The sequence below is a fragment of the Ambystoma mexicanum genome, chromosome 4q (genome assembly GCF_040938575.1).
Source record: "Ambystoma mexicanum isolate Mex_15411 chromosome 4q, UKY_AmexF1_1, whole genome shotgun sequence".
In the NCBI taxonomy this organism is placed as follows: Eukaryota; Metazoa; Chordata; class Amphibia; order Caudata; family Ambystomatidae; genus Ambystoma; species Ambystoma mexicanum.
In genome coordinates this window covers 50,216,502-50,236,313 of record NC_090928.1, presented here as the reverse complement: position 1 = coordinate 50,236,313, position 19,812 = coordinate 50,216,502, and the positions used below count along the sequence as shown (strand labels likewise).

General features: G+C 42.2%; 1 protein-coding gene across 2 annotated transcripts in view; it reads left to right on the top strand.

Moving 5' to 3' along the window:
• LOC138467450 (zinc finger protein 583-like) overlaps window positions 1–19,812 on the top strand; it is a 371,930-nt gene that overhangs the window by 18,551 nt on the left and 333,567 nt on the right. For both annotated transcript variants that reach the window (XM_069607451.1, XM_069607452.1), the window contains exon 2: window positions 3,981–4,107. In XM_069607451.1, coding sequence (XP_069463552.1) covers window positions 3,981–4,107 — 127 coding nt within the window. The remainder of the gene's footprint in view (window positions 1–3,980; window positions 4,108–19,812) is intronic.

The window sequence follows — 19,812 nt, the reverse complement described above, 5'->3', positions numbered from 1 at the left end:
AGATCTTTTCCTTGTGGAATTCAGTTTTCTTTTGCCAAAGAACTGCATCATGCGTGTGCTTTGTTTTATATATCCTCCTGGAAGATGGAGAAGGTTGCAGGATAAAGAGTTGAAGTACTGCTATGTATTGATTTCCCTGATAGTTTACGTAGTCCTTGCAAGGGGTATAGATTTGATTGATGCACTTGTTGAGATGATCAAGAGAAAGTGCATTCCATCGGAAACGATTTCTCCCTCCAGAGAGAGTCAATTAATTTGGATATGTTATTTGTGATGTAGATTGATTAGCTCTCCATGACCACCTTAGAGCTAATATATCGTGCTCGCTATATGTTTGCTTCCTTATTTCCAAATCTATTGTATTGGTAAATAAAAAGATCAATGTATATGTAGTCAATTATTGACGATGGAGGCCCACGACTCCAGGATCTGCGAGTTGGAATGTCACCAGAGACTGTTCCAAACATCATTAGTTGTTGACTTCTCATAAGAGCTTTCCATCTTTGACATCGCAAGTTGTCCTCTGTCATTAAGTGGAGCTTCAAATCACCTATAATAATAGTATGTGTGATTGATGGTGTCTGAGAAATGAGAAATAGGAGGGTTTCCATGTCTGCAAGAGTCCATCCCAGAGTGATTCCAGTAGATGTTGGTGAAAGCTATTTGCTTGTTTTCATGTTTGATATTGACCAGTTGCAGAAATAGATTTGGAGAGACCCATGGTTTAAGTGAGAAGCCAGACGCAATCTTTACTGCAACAAGCAAGCTGAGGGTCTTCCTTTGGCAGAAATCTTAGCTGGGACTGTTATGACTTGATAGCCATCCCATGAGGGAGTGTCAAGAAGCCAAGTCTACTGTAGTGCAACAATCTCAAAAGAATTTAGAGATTGCATAGATCCATCCATCAAATACACAAAACCTCTGGTGTTCCAGCTAGCAAGAAGGACATTGTGGTTCCGTTGTTGGCTAGGTAGTTATGCATCTCTAGTACAGCCTGAGTTGAAGATTCTTCCATGGCTCATAAGAGGTAGTTGTGAAATAGTTCTACAAGAGTCTTGGCACATTATGTTCAACATGGGCAATATTGAATTTGCAGAGTTTGAAGAGTCAAAATATGTGTGTATAGTCATAGTGGATTTATCTTGAATTAGCTCGAAACAAAATTTGAAAACATCTGACTTTGCTGCCAGTTTGCATTTACACCACTCGTGATTGCATCCACAATCTCACAGTTGTTAAATTTTGATCTTCTATAAATTCAACTTGAGAGATGTCTGATGAAGTTAGATCTTCTAAACTTGATGTCCCTGAATATGTTTAGGACACTTGTCCTATTTAGATTATATGTTTCATATAGTGCTGATCTACATTTTAGAATCGGACGAATGCAATGTTGATTAGATGGTTTAACTGGATGTGTTGCATGGCCATGCCCATGAATGACTTTCATTTTATTGTCTGTTGAATGATAAGACGAGGTCCTATCTAATTGATGATTCTTACTATTTTTAGAAACCCTTGTAGGGGTTTCGCTAGTTGAATTTAAACCAGACTTATGGCTGTCTTGGGATTGCATTGTGTTGATACAGTTAATCATTTGATGAGAATATGTATAAGAATTTGATGTCTGGATCTCATGTCATCTCTGTTCGAGAGCGATTGACTGATAGGTATCAGAAATGGCAGAGGGTGCTGTTGTCCACAAAGTCATGATCAGAGCTGATGTTGAAGGATGTGTTGAATGATGTTTCTGCTTTTGTTGCTCCGTCACCGCAAGGACAAGATTATCAAGAGGTTCATACGCCTTAATCATTTTATTGTCTTTTTTTGATTGGGACATTTTTGTGTATTTCTTGAGAACAGCAGCACTAGCCGTTATGTTTGATTTTTTTGGTAAAGAAATGGCTTGAATGATTCGCCTAGAATTTGATGATGATCGACTGTTCTGAGAAGGCATTTTTTTGTTTTTGGATATTGATGTTTTTCCCCCCTCTTATTGATGATTTTGGTAGAGGAAAAAATTGTATATATTTATTTTTTAGAGTTACCTGATGTCTGAACGGAATCCATTTTTCCAGGCAATGCAGGATGAATTTCTGCACAAGACACTTCTGTGGTACTTGGTTGGCATGGTCTAATAATATTGATAAAAGTCGGCAGAGCTGATTGCTTGTTTTGAGGTAAGCTATTATTTTCCGGCTTAGTCGATAACGCAGTCGCTTTTACGAGGTCTGTTGTCATAGGCACGAGGGTAACGAGGTTCATTTAGTATATTTGGGTTAAGAACAAGTGACGATGCGCTTGCAGCTTTGTCTTGTAATAATTGCGTGATGAGCATTGTTTGATGATTGATTTTGTTTGACATAATCTTGTATAGTTTAAATAGTGAATTCAGTGTTATATTTATTGCTGTTAGCGCAATATTCAAATGCTACAAAGGGTGAGAAATGGATGGATCTTTAACTTTGTTTGGTTGCCTACCTCCTGGTCTTCGAGGGGTTGTTAGCGCAAAAGAAGGCGATGAAGTCATAGTCATGCAGTGAGTGAATGAACATGATCGGTGAAAGAAAATACGGACCAACGTGCGTGATGGAATTCCTCCGATCGGTTTCATTGTGTCCTGTCGCGTGACACGCGGGTGTCGCCACTAAATTATTGGAGACACTCTGTAAGTTTAACAATTCTTTAACAGTTGGGTAAGGTGTATTCGGGAACGGTGAAAACTCTGTGGTTGTTGGTAAGTCAGATGTGGCTGTGCTAGTTAAGATTATGTTTAGAATGTTATCCTCAGCTGGTTTTGGCTCATCTGATGAGGCTTTAAACGTTTGTCGCCAGTGTTTCAATTCCATCTCGCTTGCTCAGGTTCAGATTGCTCTAAAAGTTCATCAGTCAGACCTTTCGCGATTTCGATGAATTCATTTCAGAGTTATTTGCAGGACACTTTACTTTTTCTGAAAGACAGAAGGTCCGAATGTCGACAGGTATTTTTTTCTTTTTGTTGATATTGGTAGGGTCGTTTGTCGTAATCATGTTCTTTAGTCCATGAGGATGAGTGGAGGGTCTCTGGGGTGTTTTCCTTAGATCAGGTGAAGGTTTTACTTAAGTCCTTGATAACTGGCATATTAGATTTCAAGTGTAGGTTCCTTTGGACATGAGACAGCGAGTAATGAAATGACGCAGAGAAGGGCTTTGTGTCGCGTGGCTCGAGGGAAACTTTGGTCAGCCTAAGGCACCGGAAAGTGACTGGAGGGGCCGCTTCGGCGCTCAGCCAAGCAGCTAAGCAGCACCTCCAGCACTTCTGGTGCACTTCCCGGAATGCGCGCCGCTGCTACTCAAATAGGCGGTCCGCTGATAGGGGAAGAGCCAAGGTTTGTAACACTATTATCTTCTTTGACACAAAATCTAGAATTAAAGTAAAGGGGAATGATTAGATACTGTCTGTACTTAGAAGAAATGTTACCAGAATCTTGGAGTTACTTGTGGAGCTGAAAGGATGATCCTAAGGCGTACCCTGTATAAACAGCAAAGCAGAGAGTAGGCAGCGGCTAAGCGGCACCTCCAGCACTTCTGGTGCACTTCCTGGATGCGCCCAGATGCATTTGATTTTGAGTACTTATTGAGTGTCAACCTACTTTCCGAATTCAACAGAGTGCTGTACATGGATGGGGTTTGAAGGAATGCATTAGATGGTTATGGAGGACAATAGTCCTTTCCAACACAGCATATCCTTTAGGGTAGCTGGGAATAGTTAACATTTACAATTAGCAGGAAGATGAACCAGTGCTGAAGTGATGTGTTGAGGTGGAACAGGGGTGTGGGCTGTGAGGGGTGGACTACTGGATCAGTCTTTCTGTGGGGTGCATCTTACTAGGTTTGAGCTTATTTTTCTGTGGGTGTATCTAACTAGGTTTGAGCTTATAATATGAATTATCTCATGACATTACTTTGTTGACTATGTAACGTGTAATTCACTTTTCCAGGTACAAGTAACATTTCAGGATGTCGCAGCACGTTTCTCTGACGAGGAGTGGAAGCTTTTGCATGAATGGCAGAATGAACTTTACAAACATGTGATGAAGGAGATTCAGCAGGCATTAATCGCTCTAGGTAATATTGCACTGTTTTTAAGAGTGTTGAAATCTGCCACACGTGACACCTCTGTCTATTTTTGGTTTCATATGTGCAACATGATATGGCGCTGACGTTCGACCACTTGATGATCTTTGGAAGTCCTCTCATTCCCATCACAGCCAGGCCTTATTCATATCTCCATTTTACTATTCTTTTTCTTTATATTTGGTGCTAGTTCCTACACCCATACCTTATTGGACCCAGAAAAGGCAATAAAACTTGAAAGTCTTGCAGGGTATTAATTTCGCCGCCTCTTTATTCAGGTCTAAATTGCATTATTTTTCTGAGTCTGACACTAACTAATACAGATACCTCTTCAGTGAGGTTTAGTGTATTGTGGTCAGCTGTCTTGTGTTCTCTTATCCTATCTTAAGACTCACTATGGGTGCATTGGAGTATGCAGACAGTACATGTATCGCATGTATTGCTCATTGCTTTGAACAAACAAGACAACGTGAGTATGTCCAACTGATATTTCTTTCACTTGCCAAATATGTTCTCTGAAACTTCTTTGAGACACTGCACAAATTATGAGTTTCATATAGAACATTGCACTGAGTGTGTGCTACAGATTCCAGCCTCCTTGGCTAGAATTGCTATCTTAACAAGCTGTTAGAGGGTTTATATGCTCTTAGTCCCAGTCTCCCAGTGTGCTGTGGCAGAGCACCAACTTTATTTCTATTTTTAGTCATCATAGGTAGGGTTCATTCCGTTTCAACCCGAGAGTTTATAATCTCTAACAGACCACAGTCATTAACTCAGAAAGGATCAACATTCTTCAGACGTGTAGTTTTGGGTTTTATTAGAGAGCATAATTGGGGGTCCACACCCTAGCGACAGGGTGAGGGTTGCTTTAGGGAATCTAACATAGGGATAACGTCTGTGTTATGCTGCACTCACTCTTACTTGCCAGGACAACAACTCCCTTCTGTAGAATTCCTGGAACTCCTGCCACACTGAAGGATCAACAATGAATGTTCAAACAACTAGGTTTATTTTGAATGAAATACTGGTGTTGGAGTAATGTGTTTCATTATAACAGTTTGGGTATTGTGACAAATCCATAGAGTTTGTTCCTGCTCCCTAAGGGGGAGCCACCCCTTTTGAGACTAGGGAGCTGAGCCTCCTATGCAAAATACTCGCTAGGGGACCAGGCAAGCGGAATTCAACGGGGGTGAACCCTTCCTTACGGGTCAAGGAATCCGCAGATGACAATTCTTTAACATCAGAGTCATACGCCTTTATTGGATATATGGGGGCTATTCATAATATCAATCTTCAGGGCCTTTTAAATGTGCCTTGTTTGGTTGCTGACCCTTCCAAGATGACCAAAACTCAGACAGAACCAATGGCAGAGACCCTTAGGAGCAGCTTTGGACCAAACCAGCAACGGGGCAGGAGCCAGCCCAAGTAACGGTGCGTTCCTCTGTAGTCTGTGGAGCCAGGACAACCTGAAGGTGGGACCACTTTGCATACGTGGTGGGCCGAGAGCCTGTGGAACACCGCTGAGCCTAGGAGAGCCGAGAGCCAGAGAATGCAGAGGCCTCTGATGCTGAGAGACCGAACCGGCACCAAAGCAGCACACCCGTGTGCCCAAACAAAAGTCCTGGGACGAAGGAGCACAACCAGGGAACCGACAACCCGTACTCCATGGTTCCCACACTGCTGGAGTTACTGCCTCCCTCACAGAAGAACACCGCAAGCAAGCAGGTACGCAGGTCACACCGAGGAGAGGGAGGACAGTGGTCAAATAGTGCAATACTGTAAAAGTATAATAAGAAACTGGATAGAGTATCCAATGGACCCTTGGACGGGCTATAAGACCCCAGAGAGCAATCAAAACACCCTGAGGGGGTGAACCTGAACCCCTTAACACATGTGGGGTTAACAGAAAGCATGAGAAACACGGACTGGGCGTGAACCTGAACCCAATAACACATGAGGACTTACCAGAAAGCAGGAAGCATGAGAAATACCCCAAGGGGGTGAACTGGAATGAAAGGATCTGCAGAGTCAAATTGTATACTTAAAGAACAAACTTCCTGTCTTGAACAAAGCTTTGCGTGGAGGGGTCAGGAGTCCTCTTCTGTTAAGAGAATCAAAGACCTTAGGTTTTAACTATACAACTAGACATAGGCCTGGAAACCAGGAGAGAAACCAAGAGGCATTTGAACTTTGTTTTTGACATAGACAAGTGGGTTAAGGGCCTGAAATCAACACAAAGGGGACTTGAGGGACATTTGGGGAGGGGTTCATGCACGAACCAAGAAACGGGAGTAAGAACACTTCTCTAGGCTAAAATATTGTGTTGCCTTTGTTACTAGTAGGGAGCATCTACTGAAATTGAAACCATTTGTTTTTAGATCATGAAATGTAATAGGAGATAAGTTCTATCATGTTAATGATCATCTATTCTTTATCTAGATTGAAAAACTGAGTCCCTAAAAAGAAGCAACATATTTAGAAAATAAAATACTTTGTAACCAATCAAATCCTAGTAGGATTGTGAATAGGAATAGCATGAATGAAAACTTCACTTAGCCTTGAAAAAGACTTGCCAGGCAAAGTACAAGTACATACATAAGTGTTGGCAAATAAAGGACAATTAAAATTTCACTATCAAATGGGTTCAGAATATTGTTGTGCGATACATCGGAAAGTTCTTTCTATTATCATTTAGTGTGCGAATGGTTAATTATTTAGATCGGTTTTGACATAAATTGGGTACCAGGTGAACATAGCAACAGCATCAGGAGGTTACAACAAAATGTAATACATAGGTATGGGAATACTGCCATATCTTTTCTTTTTTCAACAACCATGTGACATGCGGATGCGAGTGGCTTTGCCACAATTATTTATTGCATTAGCTCTTTTTAAACTTAAACTCTCTTTAGAAATTAAGTGCATGTTTTCATTTTAGAAGGGTTGTGTGTGGGTCCAAAGTGGATTTCAGCTTTAATTGCATGTACTTGGTTTGTGTAGAAGATTAGGTAATTCATCTATCCAGTGTTTCCAGATCATCTAATTGTGTGAGCTTTTACATTTGCCCAAATTCAATTGTGAAGACACTATGAACTGCCCTGGGCCCTGATGAATGTTTGGTGTGTTTTGCCTATGGAACAGAAACATGAGATGTTATGTTGGAAACATTTGAATACGTTGACGTGTGCTTAAAAGAATAGAGAAATCAGGCAACAGTGTATTCCTTTGGATTAATCTCAATTATTTTTCCTTATTGTTTTGAGATTATGATGTATCTATGCATACATTTGTTGTTTGAGTGTTGGTGTATTCTCTGTGGGCCGTGGTACCTTCTCACGTTTGAATCAGAGTGGTTGTTTTCTAATGTCCCACGGGTGTGACATCATCTGGAGATGCTTTTGGTGGTTGTTAAATAATTAAATGGTGTTTAGAATGTTTTTTATGATAATGTATTATTAAATGTTTTTGGAAATTCAATACAAGGACGACGATTTGTTTTGATTAATATATTTTTGTTTTGGTAATTAATACAAATGTCATTTGAAATAAAACAAATATTCTCAAGATATGATGGTACCCCAATAGTGGACACAACCATAGTGATTCAGGCTAATGTGTGGTTTTCTATATGAAGTGAGTCTGGGGTAGGACTGGATCAATAGCAGAAAATTTTCATTGTGCTTTTCCTGGTTTTCTCTTTCATGTCAGCACCTCTCTGGAGGATCTGTGGGCTGCTCTCTTGGTTCACCTCCAGCACCTCTAACCTGACCTGAACTACCCACACCATCCTCTTTCCTGTTGTCATATATGGCCTAAAGAACATGCTAACCCCCAGAGATGGTTCAAGTTTTTTTTTTTTCTTAACCTTTTTGGAAGGGCCCCAAGGGCCGTCTCTCGGCTAAAAGAAGCAGTTCCCGCCTTAATCCAGGCATCCCTACTTCCCAGGTTAGTACCTAGGGCATGTTAACCCTTACCCTTGTTAACCCTTACTGTCTAAGTTCAACCTCATTTACAGGGAGGGCCTAAAGGTAATCACCTTATCCTTCTAATCGCCCTCCTAGAGTAAACTACTCTACAGCTCAGGTTAGTTCTAAGCGTTTGTATGGTTGTGCTTCTGCCCAAAAGGATAATGGGGCCTGTACTGTCCGTGTGATGGCCACTGCTATGCGAGTCATCTACAGTGTGATTTGCCAGGGGATCTCCCATCTACCTCCTCCTTGGGCCCCATCCTGGAGCATAATGGATCCCTGGCCCCCAGGGCCACCCACTGCCAAACCTTATCGACAAACATGCAACTTTTATCACACTTGGTACTAGTTCACTCCCCTCCTAAGAGTGAAACCAAACTGCTCTGCTACATTACCATTGAGAGAGTTTTGGACAAACTTGTTGGATACTCTTACTGCACCAAGGATAGATCTTCTTATGCTCCTCACCAGAAGGCTGTATATGAAACTCCCTAACAAGTGCTAGTAATTCCGTTATCGCCACTTTGGGAAGGTGGAGGTAAAAGCAGCCAGGCAATCAAAAATAAGCCTCTGGGTTCTCCAGTTAGTACCAAAATGGTGTTAAGGAGCACAGCATCCCAAAACACAATTCAATGCAAAATGCAGCCATTAACAGACATGAACCACAGCATCCACAACCTTCTGCTGTTCATTGTAAGCCTGTGATCAAGTCAGGGTCTTATCGTATTCAGAAAGACATGGTGTGTGGAGAGCTGGCAATCTGCCTGTTTACTCCATAACACACTGAAGAAAGGCAATTGATGAGTCAGCACTTTCATTGGGCTGGCTACCTGTCACATAGTGGCTCCAACCCCAGCCAATGCCAGCCACCCTGGACAACCACCATTGGTTAAGTTGACCATAGAGGTGGACTTGAGGGTGTGACTGGGGAACATGGTGCCACTCAGTTGGTACACGTGTAAGAAAAGGAGCAAACAAGTGAGATGTCTGTGGCCTTACTTTACAAATGAACAGTTGCTGCCAGTGATTCATAGACAAACCCCCTCCACTCCTTGTGATTTGAGGCTGTCACTGCTTTTCTGGTTTAGGTGCTGACTGAAGGCACCCCTGTCCCTTGACCTGTAGCTGTAACTTCCTGCGATTGCTGATGTGGGTACTGGTTAGGTTATGATCTTGAGTGGTTCATGGTAGAGCCTAAATTCCAGAGGTGGTGGCGGGTTTTGCGGCAGAGTGATGTATCCGGAGAAAGCCTCTGGATCAAGTTGGATATCTGCATTTAGTGGAAGAGAAACCATTATTGGCGAGCACCTGACAGGGTTACTATTGGACAGCAATATTGTTGTTGTTTTGGCTCAAGTATCTACAAACCAATTGTTATTACCCTGCTGTGTACGATGAACATTAGATGTTATCAATAGCTACCCTAGACAGCTTTATCACTAAAGCAATAATTATTTAACATGCAATATATAGTATTTTATATTTATAAATAGGAGCAGAGTTAACACGTTCTTACTGTCTTCGTTAGCATGTATGTACATTTATTCTCTTGTAGAGATAATATATGAGCATTAAACAGTAATCAAACAACATACTGTTCCCAAAATGAACAATAAAATAGTTTAATAAAGTCTTAATATCCAACTCCTCTCCTATTCAGTTTTAGAATGTTAAAGCAACCTACAACCAATCAGCAATTTCATTTGTAGCCATTGTGGCACCATACAACTGAAAATCATATGGTGCAGTCAGGATTGGTGAGCCAGGGGACAGGTGAGGTTGGACATACAAGCCACAGAATAACCTATTCAATGTAAAGGATTAGAAAGTCAAAAGTCCATGAAGTCCATGGCTCTGAAGGGCAGTTAACTAAGAACAACCTAAAAGCAATCCACATCTATGGATTAAAAAATTACAGGTAAGGCATTTTAAATCCCCCTGCAAAGGGCTACTCTGTTCCGTCCACTATGCTTTGATGTATTCACTTATAATGGACAAAGAAATAAGAGGGGCAGCAAGGCTGATGTCAAGCACTGTGCTGCAAGTCGGTATGAAAATGAACTCAGTGTTTCACCTTTAGAGACATAGTTGAAAGGCTTACCTTACATAAATACACCATGGTGTCCCTTAATAGTATAACCATTGAAAAGAAAAATATACGCTGCAAAAATTGGGCTTAATGGTTTATTTCAGAGCCAAAAAATTGAAACAGTCAAAAAATTAGAATTCAGAAAAAAATGCTAAATGTCAGGTCTGAGGCCCATTAGCTGTACTGTGTCATGAGGAAGGCATTGGAAAGCTGCTTGCCTCTTCTTGGCAAAGCAGTTCAACTGCATAATTTTGTTTTGCCTCCAAATTATTGAGGAGTGCATTAATAATTAGAACCTGGAATAATTGGCAAAGTTCCAAGTTGTGGGCCCATAGACAGAAGTACTGTCAAGGCCCATTAATGAATTAGCTGCTAGCTTTCTCTTACCCAGGCAGTTCAACTTGTGAATTAGCCAGGCCCTCTAAACTCTGCCCCATTCTGGCTCCTGCTGGAACCTGTATATTTATCTGAAAGTCACAGGGGACCCCACACTCTGGGTCAGGGTATTAGTATACTACTAATCTCGGAAAAAAGGATCCAGAGGATACAATTTTGAAAACGAGAGAATCAAGGAATTTAATTAGACCTGATCCATTATTTAAATATCATATATTTAATCATGATTTAATCATAGCACTCAACAATTTTACATCGCAGGAAAGAATTTAAGAACACATGATTTTACATACAATTCATCTCATTCATACACAAGCGTGCATTAGCCATTCATACATACACAACAATGGCAAATATAAGCTAAAACTTTATCCTAAAAAAGTCATAACAATCGATTATATATTTTTTTTCTTTTTAATGAATACAATAAGTAATCAATATATAAGAGAGACCACAACAAATTGCCCAGGTGGTCATGGGTTGGGATGGGTCACGTTGGTGTCCAAAATCGACTTAATCTCTGGTTTCTCAACCGGTTTCGACGTATTTAACTTTAATTGAGTTACGTCTTCATTAGGTGATAAACAATTACATTCTGAAAAGACAGGGAGACATACATGCATGAGACCCCATCATAGAGTCACCAAGTGGGGAGAACCCCTAATTGTCAACCAATTGATAGTTACAAAAAATAATTTAAAACAAGAAAAACAGCCTGCCTGTCATGATGCCTGCCCCCGGAAGACCAGACCAGGCCCAGCAGCCCCGGAAGCAGGCATCATGCCACTTGGAGCATGCCCAAAAGCCCCAGTTAGGGGCTGTTTGGGTACAGTCCTGGCGCCTATGGCGCCAGGCTCATAAAGATAAAGTCAGTCTTGGCGCCATGAGCGCCAGGCTCATTATTGATAACTTACCTGAAGCAGACCATGCTGCATACTCACCTGAGGCAGACCATGCTGCATGAAGACTCAAGCCAAACGAGGCTTAGGAGGGACTATTTTACTGAAGGGACTGTTTTGTTACTTGGGTGGGGCTGTGCAAGAATCCTTACCTGGATCTTCTTCCAAGGCTATTTTAAACCACGCCCGGACAGCCACACGTGCTTCGCGTAATTCTGCTTGCTGCAGCGTAACGCTCACCGTGTTTTCAGCAGCTCCAGTCTTCAGCCACGCCCGCTTCAGTCTTGGGACTCCTGAAACAAGAAGACAAAAAGGATAAAGGTTAGAACAGGAGTTTTAACTTTAATCCTTACCTGAATCCTGATCCATTTCGCCACGGAACTGAAAGACAGAAGTCTTTGAAGCATCGCTTCGCATTCCTTCGGCGCCGCGCTGAACTCACCTGCTTAGTGGTACTTCAGCATTCCATCACGCTCTCTCCATCTCGCGGCCGCCCTCCGACACCTAAGTAGACAAAGACAGCAAGGTGAGCACGGGGACTCTCAAGGCCATACAAGCTACCCCCAAGGACTTACCTGATTTACCACGGGAGGTACTCGCCTCATTTCGGGTCGGCGCAGTCAACTCTGCTTCATCGCCGTACCCCGGCCCCTAAGTGGAAAAACACAATAGACTTACCTGAATCTCACCCAGTGCCATTTGGAAATCTTCGAGGGGATTAATCGGCAACCTGCAAGGAATCGGACAGAGTGAAGAGCAGACATTTGAACTCTTATGAACAATTGGACTTTAGAGTCAATACTGGAACTCACCAATTCCTCTACGCCAGTGAAGTAACTGGTCATCAACGCGCCCCTGCGGTCGACGCAGGATGGAGAGCTCATCCTTCCAAACCATTGGGTGAGACTAAGGAGGGGACATCAAGAGTGATCAGTGGGAAGACAACGGGAGTGGGGAAGGTGGGTTGACACTCAATTCCACGGGTGGTAAATTCCTCTTCTCCTTTGCAGAAGAATATTCTTGCGAGCCAGACAAACTAGGCTGAGCGGGCCAGTCCAGTCAGTCATCTTGGCGCTACACGTCACGCTGGTGGAAATAACAGTGGGCCAGTTCCGGTTGACGCCCCCGTGGGAACCAGGTGAGCGTAACACTGCCCCCAACCTTGTGCCGTGACTACAAGGGGGGGGGGTCTTTGCATGCTTAAAGTGCTACCATTATAATTGGTGCCCCATAGTGCAATAGAGAACCCACCAATCGTAGTCGACGTGAAGGCCTATTTAGTTTAAAGTGCCAGTGCATTAAGGTCCCGTAAACAAGGTGGAAGACACAACCTATGTCTTTGAACCAGGAGGGATTGGTCCGGGTTAGAGCAGTATGCTATATAAAGTGAGCAAACCGTGGGCCTAATTTAGATCACTAACCTTCGAAGCGAAGAAAAACAGCTGGAAGTTCCTGATATAAGTAACAGGAAGAACTGCTGCACCAATATGCGGTGTCCCGAAAAGTCTGGGCTGCATGGCTGTCAGCCAAATTATGGTGATTGTCCAATCTGTTAAAATTGAAAAAAATGTATTAGAGTATTTTGATCTCTATCGCATGTAGGTCCTGATTTATCCTAAACTGCCTAAAGAACCCAATCAATCTTACCCTACAGTGACTGATTCGCTGCAGAATAGAGAGAATTTTTGAAGGAAGATGTCAGTCCTCCAATGGTTCTGTTCATTAACACGATGGTCTTTTGGGAGTCGAAAAAACCACCACAGCTCTCACGTTCTCTATGTAAATAAAAGAGAGGGGAGGGGGTAAATCACACGAGTTGCAGTGATAATTAGAAAGGCAACCCGGACAAGCGGGGCCTAAGTTGAGACAATTGATCGCGGGAAAGGCACCCAGCACGATAAGACTATTGGCGGCCAAGAAATAAAAAAATTCATAAAGGCACAGGAGCCCGACTATACACAAATAGAGAAACAACAAGTTGTACTAAGGGCAGCTCACAAACGAGAAGGTACTCAAAGCGGCTTACAAATGAGAAAGTGCTGCGTTCTAAGCTTAGAATCAGCATGTTATGAGAAATCTACTCACTATTCTAGAAGGAGCCGTCCTGCTCTGGTACAGCCGCTCGCGGGAAAAGTTGAGTCCGCCAGACATCAGGAACGCTCGGGCGACATGAAAACCGTATCTGCGCCATGTTAAATAACGGGCCAATGTAGTCAGGTGACCGCGATGGGAAGACACCTGACCGGGAAACCGATCACGTGACTATTGCTTGTCCATCAAGCTAGAAAAAGGACTATAGATTTCATGACGGCATTCTCTCAATGGTGTGCAACGGCTCGACATAATAAACTGACTGCACATTAAAGCCCATGCGCACCAAGGCAATCCGGTACCTGATACTAATCGAAATAATCAGAAAACACCTTCTCTGTTGTAAAGAGACAGAATCTTTCTACAGTTAGCTTGGATGGTCAACCGCAGTGACTCAATTGGAGATGAGGCAAAGTATGGTAACACTTATACCAACCAATTATAAAGGCACCTTAGGAGTAGGAATACCCTGGTTCTAATGTATTGAGACCATTAGTTAATGTTTTCAAATTGAAGATCCATAATTGTTCTTTGTAAGTAAATTTTTTTTGTCATTTGGACCATATTAGGAGCTGTGACTTTTTCTATGCAGAACCACTCAATTCATTCTGCAGTGTGGCCCATTTCTACAAAATGGATCACCATGGGGGCATTCAGATTCCTAGTATTAATTTTCGAGCGATGCTCGTTAATTCGGGTGCTTACTTCTCTCATAGTCTTTCCAATGTACATCATTTTGCAAGGGCATAGGATTGCATAAATGACGTTTTTACTTTTGCACGTTGTGATAGTGCGTAGGTCCCAGGTTTTATTTTCCATTAAGAAGGAAGTCGTTTTTTTAGAGAACTTAGAGGCAGTGCATGAAGTGCATGGGTAGTGTCCTATCACTGGGTTGAAATTGGTGTCTCGGATCGCAGTTGTCTTAACTGAAGTTCTACTGGCACGGGTCATTTTTTGTTTTAAATTTTTGCCTTTCTTAAAAGCAAATAAGGGTTTAGGCATGATTGTGCCCGATACCTTAAGAACCCGCCAATTTCTCAAAATAATGCCTTTAATGGCATTACTATATTGGCAGTAAATCGAGACACAAACCAATGATTCTTTTTTGGTAGTATCATTTTTGGGTAGCAGTAACAGATCTCGATTTGCATATCGGCTCTCTTTCTGGAATGTTTGATAAGCTTTTTTGGGTAGCCACGTTGTAATAATCTGTTTTCTAAAATGGTAGCATGTTTGGTAAAGTTATCAATATCGGAACAGTTCCGGCATAGCCATAGGTACATGCCAAATGGTAAGTTCTGGAGTAGACTAGAAGGATGTTGGCCCTCAAAATGCAGTGTGGTATTCCTTTCCGTTATCTTTCTGAATAATTCAGTTCGAAGAACACCTCCCTGTTCGAAAATAGACAAATCTAAGAAGGCAATCCTCGTAGTAGAGTACTCAAACGTAAAGTGAATATCTGGGTCTACTTTGTTGAGCCATTCCACGAATTGTAATAAAGACTGGGGACTGCCTTCCCATATTAAGAGTATGTCATTGATATATCGACAATATAACTTAATCTGTTGTATAAAGGGATTGGAATCCGCCAAGATTTTATCTTCCTCAAGCAATGCCATAAAAATAATGGCTAAATTTGGAGCAAATGTACAGCCCATAGCCGTCCCTTTGGTTTGTAGAAAATATTCTTCCTTAAATTTGAAAAAGCTGTTAGTTAAAACTAACTTGGCAGCTTTACACAAAAAATCAGTAGGGACAGGACGTGGGAGTGGTCATCTGTTAAGCATAATTTGTAAACTCTGCACAGCTCTCCCTTGAGGTATGCTAGTATAGAGAGCCTCAATATCAAGTGTTACCAATATTTGTATATTGGAATCAAAGTTCAAATTTTCTACCAAATTGATCACATCTCTGGAGTCAAGAAGGAAGGTGGGTGTTAACATGGCCAGAGGTTTGATGAAAAAATCGATATACTTCGATAGAGGTTCGAGAATCGAGCCACACCCTGAAACAATTGGACGTCCAGTGGGATTTTCAATATCTTTATGCATCATGGGCATTATGTAAAAAAGAGGAGTGCGGTCACTGAGTAATTGATATATTCATTTTCTTTTATCGAAAGAAAACCTACTTGGCTAACTTCTTCCGTTAGTTGCGATATTTTGAGTTTAATCAATTTGGATGGATCTTTTACTATTTTGGTGTAGTGACCTGGGGTATAAAGAAGTCTCACAACTTCTTGATCGTATTTATCAACATCCCACACTACTATCCCCCCGCCTTTGTCGGCAGCTTTGATGACTATGGTAGGGTCTGAAGCCAGTGTCTTAATGGCCTGGAATTCTGATAGTTGTAAATTCGGTCCTGATTGATGTCTAAAATGACAGAACTGTTGTTCTACTTCTTTAAGAACCAATTTTTCAAAAATGGCTACTTCGGGAGGGAGATCACTCGAATTCGGAGTAAACGAAGAAGGTTTCAAGAGACCAGAGATGTTAAGATCCCTTGGTATCGTATGGTCCATAAAGTAGAACAGAAGTCTAAGTTTGCGTAAGAATTCTTTGATTTCACTTATCAATGACATTGCACTAGAATTCTGCAAGGGGACAAACGATAAGCCACGTTTCAGTACTGATGTTTCCGATGCTGTTACTATACGGGAAGAAAGATTAAAAATAGGTAATGTTTCATTTACCATCTGTAGGCTCGGTTGCGTGTTTGAAAGTCCTGATGCATCATTCCCTGTCCGGGGTTGTTTTGCATGGGCATTCCACGATACATCCAGCCTTGGGGTGCATTTCTGCTGCCTTTTCGGCTGCCCCTTCCTCAAAAAGGGGGGTCGCCCAAAGATTGATTATTAGGATCTTCATTGCCAATTACTGGACGACGTGTCCGAAAACGTAACCCATCTTTTTTTGGGTCCTGTATTCTGATTTACATTCGTTTCCCAAAAAGTTTGAGGATTGAAATCTTCTGCATGGTACGGATATACCAGTTCCTTTTTAAAGAGTGAAATATCTTTCTTTAATTTATTTGTCTTTTTTTCAATTGTTAAATTCTTAAACTCTAGAAAAGATTTTTCAATCTGCTCTCATTTTTGTTTGGCTTCTGTAATTAACACGTTTGTCAAATAAGACTTCTCTTGTTCCAATAAGTTTTCCAGAATCTTACCACTTACTCTCCGAGCTGTTGTTATAGTTAGCACCAAGAGGTCCCAGCTACATTTTGTAGCAACTTGGCTAAACGCTATCTTATAGTCATTGTTATCTAGAAAAAGGCATGGGATAATTTTCACCTGTAACCCCTGTGGAATGATACTTGATTTTAACCACACTCTATAAAAAAGAAATCTACTTGGCCAAACGAACCTCCTTTGACTCTCGCATATCCCAAGCTAAATCTAATATGAAAGAACTCTTCTCTATACTTAAAGAAGTAGAAACCCCCATACTACCCCATAATACCTGCACCAAAGATAAAAACTGGTGCTCTGAAATTCAAAATGCTTTGGTAAATAAGATCGTGACCCTTCAAAGTAAAATCTCTAGTAAAAAAGCTGCCCTAAAAGACACTCTCCCCTCCAAAACTCAGGATAAGCACACGCCCACAGATCCTATCCGCTTCAAGTTCTCTAAAGTCAATACTCTTGAAGTAGAAAAAATTATCCTGTCTTTGAAACCATCTAACTGCCAGGGAGACCTGTGCCCAGCACAGTTTATCAAAGATGCCGCCAGTGACCTCTTCCCCCTTCATCACTAAACTGATCATCCCTTCCAACCTAAAACAATCCTGGGTACTTCCATTATTTAAAAAAACCTACTCTGGACCCACCCATACCCACAAATTACCGACCTATAACTACTGTTCCCTTCTTACTAAAAATCCTTGACACGGTCGCCTATGTACAAATACAGAAGCACCTGGAGGAACACCACCTCTTAGGATCTAGACAATCAGGGTTCCGTCCTCAACACAGGACTGAAACTGCTCTTATTGACTTAAAAGCTCAGATTGATACTCTAAGGGACAAAGGGCAAGTTGCCTTGCTCCTCCTCCTTGACTTATCTGCAGCTTTCGATTTGGTCGACCATTCTGTCCTATGTTCACACCTCCATACAGCAGCACACTTCTCTCCAGAGGCCATCAAATGGATCACCTCATTCCTCAACGAAAGAACTATGAGGGTCTTCTCCCCCCCCACTGCTGCAGCAGACCCCATTCCTATCACTTGTGGTGTCCCAAAGGGCTCCTGCATCTCCCCCAACCTGTACAACATATTTACCAAGCCCCTTTTCGATGATTTGGATCATCTCGGTATCACCTACACTTACTATGCAGATGATAACCAGATCCTCCTTCCTCTTTCCGGAGATTATGAAAAGTATTTGGCCTTGCTAAATAGGGTGTACATGGATGGCCACTCATGGACTATGCCTCAATGATGAGAAAACGGAGCTTATCATCCTGGGTACTACGCCCAGTTTAAAGAAACTTAGCCCTGCCTACAACTCCTTTATGATAGATGGGGAATAATATCAAAGTCGGTGAGGAGGTCAAAACACTGGGTCTCTACTTGGACTCCAACCTTTCCTTCAAAAGACAATTGAGTGCCCTGGCATCCTCAACTGCATACACGTGCAAATGAATCCGCTCAGCCAAACCATTTCTGTCAGACACTAGCTGCCTCACACTCGCTAGAGCCCTTATACTTTCCCACCTTGACTATTGCAACACCCTTTACCTGGGAACCTCCAAGGCTACCACCAACAAGTTACAAACCCTCCAGAATAACGCCCTGAGAGCAGCCCTAGGCATCCCTAAAAGAGAGCACATTTCAGGACTTAGCCAACAGAATAACTGGCTTTCCACTAGAGACAAAATCCTCCTAAAAACTGCATCTCTAACCCACAAATCTCTCAACAATGCCGCACCGATCTATTTGATTAACAGGTTCCACAGACAAGCTTCCGCAAGACCCCTTAGAACTGCATACAAAGACTGCCTCGCTGTCCCAAATTTCAAACTTGCCACCATATGAGGTAACAGTTTTCCGGTAAAAGCAGCCAAATTGTGGAACTCCTTGCCTCCCAACTTGAGAGCAGATATGCCCTACTTGAAATTCCGATCTATGGTAGTTTCATGGCTGAAAACGAGGGACCACCAAGATAGCTAGGCGCCAAGGCTATCACTTCCTGCTACCCGCACACTGTGTAACCTCGTGCACCCACCCGTACTTGCGTTTATATTGTATATATTGCTTGTTCTCCTTACTATTCTCTGTATATACTTCCATTGCCTACATGTATATTCTATTTTTGTAACTGAAAAGGTTATCCTCTCACTGAAGCCTTCCAACTGTAAGGGCGACAGTTGCCCAGCTCAAATAATAAAGGACGCAGCCCGAGATTTAGCCCCGTTTATCTCGAAGCTCATTAACTCCTCTTTCAAATCCAACACAGTGCCAGCTAACCTAAAAGAATCCTGGGTCCTCCCCCTTCTTAAGAAACAAACCCTTGATCCATCCATCCCAACTAATTATAGGCCTATCACCACTGTACCTTTCCTACTAAAAATCATCGATAGAGTAGCCTATCTCCAAATTCAAGATTACTTAGAAGCTAACCATCTACTAGACTCGCGCCAATTGGGCTTCCGCCCTCTCCATGGCACTGAAACAGCCTTGACAGATCTTAAAACTAAAATTGAGGAATTCAAGGATAGTGGGAAAACAGCGCTGCTACTCCTACTGGACTTGTCAGCAGCTTTTGATTTGGTGGATCATGCAGTTTTATGCAACCACCTCAAGCTCGCTGCCAATTTCACTGGGGAAGCTATAGCATGGGTCCAATCCTTTCTAGCCAACCGGACCATGAGAGTCTTTTCCACCTCTACCTGTGCCGGTCCCATCTAAATTACATGTGGAGTCCCACAGGGCTCCTGTGTCTCACCCACTATGTACAACATTTTCACCAAGCCATTGTTCGACAAGTTGGACAGACTGAGTGTCACCTACACAAATTATGCAGATGACACCCAGATCCTCATACCCCTTTCGGGCAACTATGAAGTGGACCTGGCTATGGTGAATAAAATATACATCCTCATTCAGGCATGGATGGCCACCCATAGCCTCTGCCTGAACGATGATAAAACTGAAATCCTGCTCCTCGGATCAGACCTTAACCTAACTAAACTCACCCCGGACTATGCCTCATTTAACATCGACAATAATACTATTAAGGTTATGCGAGAG